This window comes from Humulus lupulus, chromosome 5 (genome assembly GCF_963169125.1).
Source record: "Humulus lupulus chromosome 5, drHumLupu1.1, whole genome shotgun sequence".
NCBI lineage: Eukaryota > Viridiplantae > Streptophyta > Magnoliopsida > Rosales > Cannabaceae > Humulus > Humulus lupulus.
This window is the reverse complement of record NC_084797.1, coordinates 4,148,169-4,157,129: the sequence shown is the minus strand read 5'-3', so window position 1 is coordinate 4,157,129 and position 8,961 is coordinate 4,148,169. Positions and strand designations below refer to the sequence as shown.

The 8,961-nt window shown below is 34.0% G+C and overlaps 1 protein-coding gene across 1 annotated transcript; it reads right to left on the bottom strand.

Moving 5' to 3' along the window:
* Window positions 1-5,403: 5,403 nt before the first annotated feature.
* LOC133834197 (uncharacterized) lies at window positions 5,404-7,507 on the bottom strand. Its single transcript, XM_062263721.1, has 5 exons — window positions 7,349-7,507; window positions 7,106-7,235; window positions 6,893-6,995; window positions 5,980-6,060; window positions 5,404-5,887 (listed from the first exon to the last, which is right to left on the bottom strand). Exons 1-5 carry the CDS (start codon window positions 7,386-7,388, stop codon window positions 5,747-5,749), a joined length of 495 nt encoding a protein of 164 aa, XP_062119705.1. The 5' UTR covers window positions 7,389-7,507; the 3' UTR covers window positions 5,404-5,746.
* Window positions 7,508-8,961: the final 1,454 nt, after the last annotated feature.

The following is an 8,961-nucleotide window of genomic DNA, read 5'->3' as shown; positions in this document are numbered from 1 at the left end:
TATTACTGATTTTCATTGTGATATTTGTCAATTTTCCAAGCACACACGAATTTCGTTCCCTCACAAAATATATACACCTTCCAACCCATTCTCTCTGATTCATAGTGACATATGGGGACCTTCCAAGGTCAATACTTCTCATGGTAAGCGATGATTTATCTCTTTTATTGATGATCACACACGTCTCACTTGGGTCTATCTTCTTAAAAGTAAGTCTGAAACATGCCAAATTTTTCAGAGCTTTCATCAAATGATCCAAACACAGTACCAAACATCTATAAGAATACTCCGTACCGACAATGGTACTGAATATTTCAATACCACTCTTGGTCCCTATCTTCTCAAAAATGGGATTGTCCATCAAAGCTCGTGTGTTGATACTCCGTAACAGAATGGAGTTGCTGAACGCAAAAATCGCCATCTCTTAGAAGTAGCTCGTGCTCTTATGTTCACTATGCATGTCCCTAAACATCTTTGGGGCGACGTTATCCTTACTGCTGCTTATCTCATTAATCACCTCCTTAGTCGACCCCTTCAATTCAAAACACCATATTCTGTTCTTCAATCTCTACATCCTCACATCTCTACAAATACTCTACCTATTAAAGTATTTGGTTGCACTGCTTTTGTGCATGTTCATTCCCACCATCGGAGTAAATTTGATCCTAGAGCCATTAAGACTGTGTTTTTGGGTTACTCTCCTACCCAAAAAGGTTATCGGTGTTATTGTCCCATCACCAAAAAAACATTCATCTCATGTGACGTCACATTTTTCGAGGATACTCCTTACTTCACTCCCACATCGCTTCAGGGGGAGTCCAACCATCACTAGCAAGAAGCTCAGTGGTCGTGGGGGTTAGAATTACCCTTAACAACTCTTTTTCCATTTACCTCTTCCACTCCACTTTCTTCTGAACCAGATATCCAGACTCTCCCTCCTGAACAAGAAAATCCACCAACCTCTCCTAAAAACACTGAACCAGAAGGACATCCTCAAGACCAAAACGTACAGAAAGAGATTCGGGTGTATTCCAGGAGAAATAAACAAGTTATGAATCCTCAGCACAGTCAAACGCCGATAACTCTACAAAATAGAGTTATTTTACCACTTTTTATGTGCTAATTGTTGCTTAATTCTTGAGATTTTAATTGATTTATTAAGTTTTAAAGTAATTTTGAATTCATTAGGTTTATTTTGATTTTATATATTTTTGTGTTTTATAGTCATTTTGTTGTAATTTAATTATTTGAATTATTGAGTTTTGTTAGAAGTAAAAAAAATGCTCTTTTGTTGATCTTTAATGTTAAATTAAATTAAGTTGTAATTAATATTTTCAAAGAATTAATATGGTTTATTTTATAATTGAAAATATTTTATCATGACTTAATTTATATTTATTTTGTAGAAATTATGTGGTATTATTTTAGCTCTTAAAAGCAAGAAAAATGAAGGAAAAAGTGGTATTATTCAAAGAAAAGTAATAGATGTGGTGTTTTTGTCCAAAGGCCCAAAGCCAGGCCCATAGTTTCCTTCAAAGCACCTGATGCTTTGGCCCATTAGCACAGCCAATTCTCCCATCCGAAGCACCTGATGCTCCTCACGCCTGCTGCTCTTTGTTTCTCCAGCCATGCACCCTGCCAGCTTCAACATCAACCAGCCCCCATGAGCCGCCTGCCCCAAGTCACCCACGCCAGCACCCTTTCACACCAACCCGCCAGACCCCAGCTGTCCCAAGTCCCCAGCCGTACGCCAGGCCCAACGCCTGCCACCAGCAGCCACATAATTGCATTTTTCCCATTTTGAGCCCAACAATTATATAAGTGTACCCTTTGTCCCCTTGTCCAAAAATACCACATTTTTACCTCAATTTCTACACATTTTATCCCAAAACATCATTATTACACCCTATATTTTACCCATATTTGCCATATTATAATTAATTTAAATTGATTATTTTAATCATCATTTTTTGCTATAAATAAGGGATTTGGGGTGTCCATTTTGAAGGGAGATTACTATACCATAATTTCTACACATTCAAAACCTCTCAATTCTCTTCATCTTCTTCTTCTTTTTGGTTATTTTCTATGTATTTTTAGAGGAACAATTTGGGGGTTCATCCTCCAAATTTTCCTATTTATGTTTGTAATTTTTTAGTTTGTATTTGCTATTCTAGTTATGAGTTTCTAATCTTTTTAAGATTATTAAGGTGATGATGAAACAATTTGTAACTAGATAGTATTTATTTTGTATGTTGATTTCTCATTTTGTGCAACAAAGTTTATGGAATTTTCTTCTTCAAATATCTTCTTTCATCTTAAATATCATGTATTTTGGATTGTTAGCACATATTTACACTTTGTTCTTCTTTAGTGCAAAAACATAATATTTCTTGTGTAAGATGTGTCATTAAATTGTACACATCCATGCTTAGAACAAAAATATTATGTTTTGCCTTTTAAATAATGTTCATTGATTTATTTGTTATTTCATTAGATTGATTTTCACTAAAAGCTTTGAAATTATAATTTTGAAAAGTGAAGAAAAATCCTATCTTTTTAGAAGTAATTGATGCTTAAAATTACAAATCTATTTAGAAAATGATAGTTTGAATTATTTTAACTATCACTAAAATTTGGGAATCAATGTACTTTTAAATATTATTGAACTTATATTTTGTGGATTCTATTATCTTAATAATCTTTATTTTACCATCTTGTTTACAATTATTAATTTAGTAATATATGTTGTATTTAATTTGTATATTATTTTCTTTTATCTTATTTTCATTATTAAAAAATATCTTCAATCTTTAGAGCTAGGTTAGAATTTATTAATTTTGATTTAAAATAGTTTTATTTTCGATTTTAGACAATTCCTTTGGGTTCGACCTCGTGCTTACACGAACACTATTCTATAAATACGATTTGTGCGCTTGCGAGTATAAATATTTAAAACATACCCGTTTTGGGTCCATCAAACGCCCAATCCGGTGATGGAACCGCTTCCCTCAAAAGATCCAGGTATTCTCCCATCTAACAAACAGTCAGATCTAGATATTCTTATTGCATTAAGGAAAAAAACCAGATCATGTACCCAACACCCCATTTCAAAGTTCATTTCTTACTCAAAATTGTCATCTCCATTTAAAGCTTTCACCTCGAATCTATCAAATGTTGTGATTCCCAGGAATATCGAAGAAGCTCTTGATTCTCCTCAGTGGAAAGCAGCAGTGCTTGAAGAAATAAGAGCACTTAAACATAATGGAACGTGGAAATTAGTAGAGTTACCACCAGACAAGAAGGTAATAGGGTGCAAATGGGTGTTCACCGTCAAATTCAATGCAAATGGATCTATTGAGAGGTACAAAGCTCGGTTAGTTGCCAAGGGGTTTACTCAAACTTATGGAATTGACTACACGGAAACATTCGCTCCAGTTGCCAAACTCAACACTATCAGAGTTCTTCTCTCACTAGTGGTTAACGTGGATTGGGAATTACATCAGCTTGATGTAAAGAATGCGTTATTGAATGGGGAACTTGAAGAAGAAGTGTATATGAGTCAGTCTCCGGGATTTGAAGAATCTCCAAGACAACCACAGTTTGCAAACTGAACAAATCTCTCTATGGCTTGAAACAATCTCCCCGAGCATGGTTCAATCGTTTCCTGAAAGTTGTCAAAGGGCTTGGATACATACAAGGCCAGACTGATCACACTCTCTTTGTCAAACACTTAGGAAGTGGAAAAATTGCGGTACTAATCGTATATGTTGATGACATAATTATCACTAGTAATCACATTGAGGAGATAAACTCAATCAAAGAAATGTTGGAAAAGGAGTTCGAAGTCAAAGACCTCGGTGCTCTCAAATATTTTCTGGGTATGGAATTTGCTAGAAGTAAAAAAGGTATTTCCATGTCCCAGAGAAAATACACTCTAGATCTTCTAAAGGAGACAGGAATGCTCGGAAGCAGACCCAGCAAAACTCCAATTGAGCTCGGAGACAAAAAGAAAATGTTTGAAGGAAGTCCAGTTGACAAGGGGAAGTACCAACAGCTGGTAGGAAAACTCATCTACCTCTCACATACTAGACCCGACATTGCTTTTGCAATGAGTCTAGTCAGTCAATACATGCATGATCTGTGTCAAGGACATCTCAATGCAGTGTATCGAATTCTGAGATATCTCAAGCAAACTCCAGGAAATGGTCTTTTTTTCAGGAAGGCAACTGAGAGAAAGGTTGAAGTGTTCACAGATGCAGACTGGGCTGGTTCAATTGATGATAGAAAGTCTACATCTGGATATTGCACAATGGTATGGGGGAATGTAACCACATGGCGAAGTAAAAAGCAAATTGTGGTTGCAAGAAGCAGTACAGAAGCAGAGTATAGAGCCATGGCTCATGGAGTGTGTGAAGCTATATGGATCAAACATCTACTAGAAGAATTGAAGATTAAATATGAAGCCCCTATTCAGCTCTACTGTGATAATCAATCTACTATCAGCATTGCACATAACCCTATACATCATGACAGAACCAAACACGTGGAAGTTGACCGTCACTTCATCAAAGAAAAAATTGACAGAGGAGTTATCAGCATTAGATATGTGCATACTAATCAACAACTTGCTGATATTCTCACAAAGGGACTATCTGAACAAACATTTGATTTTCTTGTAAACAAGCTTGGACTCATCAATATCTATAGTCCAGCTTGAGGGGGAGTGTTGACAGCTAGAAGAAAATAGGTTTTTAATGTTTTGATCTTTGGGATTCCTAGGAATAGGAATCGATTCCTATTTCTGGATTTAATGTAATTATTTCTGTATTTCCTATATATACCTCTAGTCCTAGCTTGTACAAAAATATCAGTGAATAGAAATATAGTAAGAAACAGTTTTTTCCTCACCATTTCATTAGGTTCTATTTTAACCATTTTACAAAACATAAGATCCAAAAAGTAATTTGTCAAAACACAAGGTCCAAACAAGTAATGAGATAAAACACAGGGTCCAAAAAACTATAAACTCTTATTAATAAAATTTGGCATAAAACAACTTTTATACAAAAATATGAGAAACTAAACCCATCAAAGTAAAAATTCTTAGAAAAAAGCTATATAATAAATTTTGTTGAAACATAAGTTATATTTTTGCAAACTTTACTAAAAAACCTACGTAATTTCCTCTTAAAATATTCAATCTTGATCCGAAAATTTGGATCACATCTTTGTTATGGAATTTCACTTGATGAACTTTGTACTCATGAAGTTCAAATGACAGATATAAATAAAGAAGATTGCACAATGTAATAACAAGACTTTTATCTTGAACTGTTTGATCTACTCAAAATTTCTTGTTGATTTGTAGATTTTTATGTATTGACTTTGGAAGTGTAATCATTTGGTCGAAATGGTCTATATATGCACATGTTAATGGCATAGAAGTCAAGTACAAATGCTTGGGAAAAAGTAAGAATGAACACAAAATAAAATAAACTCAATCACCAAATGCACCACTGTGAGACAGACCTGAGGCCACAAGAACTATAATCTAATGGAATTTGAAATCCAAAAGTCAAAAGCTTATCATGGTAGGTTCAACTATACTTGACAATGAGACCAAGTTCAAGCAAAATTAAGGCAGGACCACTGAACCACACATCCATACATGTGATCTTCAACCATTCAGATTCTGCTGCCCAATCATTGTTTCTTGACCCCACAAAGCAGACGAAAACCTGTCTCATATGGTAGCCTCGACTTCGGGATCAGTTTCAACAGGCACTTGGGGGGGAGAATTATTTCCACCTCTGAGACGCGAAGACACATTGTCGATGGCCGAGTTGAGCTGACTGATCTTTTCATTTAAAGTCTGTCTGGTTCTCTGCTTTCCAGCAAAAAGGAAAATGTGTAAGGAAATGGCATATTCAACTAGCCAGAAAAAAAGGAACAAGAAAATCCATGCCATTAGCTTACTTCTAAGCCTTCATCGTAATAAATTGGTTTCCTGGCCTTTCGAAACCCATATTCATCTTCATTAAGAAGAGATCTTCGAATCTACAACCAGCCACCGAAAACAAAAATGTAAACCACAATTCACCAACTTAAAAAATAATGGGATGCGTTTCAAATGAGAGAAGCAATGCCTGAGCCAACCTTCAGCACACAATGCATAGATATTCTACACAAAATGTATTCAGGAAAAATCTATATGATTTGATGGAAATTTCAACTTGCATCACCATGAATAGATGCAAAGTAAATTGTACAATTAAATATTTAACAGAAGAGCAGAGCTGACAACTAGTAAGAGATGTTTTAATACCAAAACAAGAAGACACCTTCTTAACAACATTTTACATGGATGTTATCTATTGTTAATTTAAAAACAATAAAGATTTGACTAGCCATCTCCCTATCATTGATTGATGATTGTAAATCCCACTGTGGGATCATGTGAGACTGATCAGCAGTGTGAGGAAAAATTAGGCAAAAGTCTATGGAGATATATAAAAAGGAGAGCAGAAGCTTAGAATAAATGTCATGACATATCCCAAGTTGTGCACTTTCCTAATTCAAGCTCAATTAACTAAAAAGTTATATTTTCTTCAGCAGAAAATAAGTGATTGATGAGTGTAAATCCCACTGTGGGAAATGAGGCAAAAGTCTATGGAGATATATGAAAAGGAGAGTAGTAGCTTAGAATAAATGTCATGGCATATCCCAAGTTGTGCACTTTCCTAATTCAAGCTCAATTATCTAAAAAGTTCTATTTCATTCAGCAGAAAATAAGTTTGAGTTTGAGATTGAGACAACCCTTTTAAGAGATAAAGCTAGAAATCCCATATCCAATTTCAGTAAATAAAGCATATGCAAAAGTGGGAATAACCTGTGGAGCGAATACGTAAGCCAAGGTGCCAAACACAGCGCCTCCCAGAAGAAAGCCAGCGACAAAATCACCACCGCCGCCGCCGCCTCTATTACCATCATCGCTACACCAGCAGCGTAGAAAAAAAAAAAAGGGGGTAAACTTAATCAAGTGATTATGCAATCCAAGACTACAATTTGGGTGTATAAATAGACTGAACAAACTATTGGGTACCGGTACTCTGAACGAACAGTGAAATTGCGGTTGGTTCTGAATCGATTGGATTTGGTTTGAAGTGATTTGCCGAGTGAAACGGAGTTAATGGGGGCAGCAGCCTTGAGATTGGGATGAAGATGAGATCCGCCTGTAAAAACATGCAAACATGGAGAAAATCAATGAAATAGAATGATATGAATATGCATATTGGGTATTCTGTATAAACCCTAGAAGGAAAGAGTAAGAGAGAGAGAGAATTACCAGAGAAGGAGAGAGACAAAGGAGCAGAGCAGGTGGCCATTACGATTACGATTATGAAACGAAACAACAGATCTCAAGTTGGGAACTGCAATCAAAATTTATACAAACAAACAAACAAACAAACCAACCATTGATTTTGATTTAGAGTTTTATATTGTTCAAAGCTCAAGGACAGATACGACATTTCCTTATCTCTCTTTCTTGGTTTTTTTAAAAAAAATAAATAAATAATTTTAGTTTACAATATTATTAACGAAGAAATTAAAATAAATGGAGTATTGGTTACTCCGCCCACTTTATATATTTTTTTTACTTTTTATATTTTGCAACTATTCTAATATATTTTAGGGCACGTTTGTGTTAGTCCAAGCTATTTTACAAATCACTTGTCTATGGATTGTTGTTATTTAGGGGGTGTTTGGTACGAGGGTTTGGTTTGGTGGGAATGAGAATGTCAAATCTAACACATGTTTGGTAAATTTATTTTTAATGGTTTGGAGGTTTGTATTTCTAAGTGGGTCCCATTTTTTAAGCTTGATTTGAGGGTAATCTTAACCCCTTTAAACACTTGAGTTTCACATTTCATTAATCTAAACTCCTTCTAACTCTGCTCCCCAAACCCAAACTTCATACCAAACTCTTCATTAGTACTTTAAGGTGTCTAATATCGCATGAGGTGGCACATTTACCTCATTATTGGTTAGCGATATCACATAATACTTATTAAATTTAATTAAGTGGGACCCGATATTGGTTTACACCAATAACAGTATGCTACTTACTTGTGGTATTGGGTACCAGTGGTGCCCCTTAGCAATTCTCTTGTTTATGAGTTATGTAAATAATGTGTTATATTTAATAAAAAAATTAATATATTATATATTTAGCACAATTTTTAGCATTATGCTCCAATGCATAAGTGTAAAAATTATTGTAAAATTTAATATTTTATTAATGATAATTTGATATTTATTGAAAATATACAAAAAGTAATTATTTTTTTTTATATTTTATTGTTGATAGTATAAGATGATAATAAAATAGTACGGTAAAAAGTACAGCATTCAATGAAAATAGATAAAAATAATAAAAATTAGATAAAAGTAAATAAAAAATGTAGTATTTATGATAATGTAAATATGCATCATATTATATTGTGTGTCAAGTTTGGCCGAACTTTTAGTATATGTCAAATTTCACATACTATTGGAGCAAATTTTTTGTAAAGTGAATTATATTTTAGCAATGCATCACCAATTTGACACTCTGTTAGAGAAACTATTAACTCAAATTTTTTTTTATATGATGTTGTTTGTTGTAATTACAACATCCTCGGTATATTTTTGTAAAATTTTAAAGAATTTAGTAAGCTAAAAACAAGGTTGAAATTTTTTGTACACGTGTGATGATTCGAAATATCTAAAATATAAAATCAAAAATTGAATCATTCACTTATTTAGATATCTGAACCAAAAAACTACCCTATTATATAATATAATAAAATATAGGCATCCCTAATGCAAAGATTCCCATATAAAATATACCTACTTACAAAATCACTTGAGAACTATGCTCCAAAGTTTGATTTGGACAAAATTTTCCTTTCATTTGCA

What these genes read in the sequence shown, in the direction of transcription:
- LOC133834197 (XM_062263721.1), bottom strand. Translation starts at nt 7,388, where the DNA reads ATGGCCACCTGCTCTGCTCCTTTGTCTCTCTCCTTCTCTG. An exon ending in TTTGTCTCTCTCCTTCTCTG is followed by an intron (nt 7,236 to 7,348) that starts GTAATTCTCTCT and finishes ATGTTTTTACAG; the next exon opens with GCGGATCTCATCTTCATCCC. An exon ending in ACTGTTCGTTCAGAGTACCG is followed by an intron (nt 6,996 to 7,105) that starts GTACCCAATAGT and finishes CTGCTGGTGTAG; the next exon opens with CGATGATGGTAATAGAGGCG.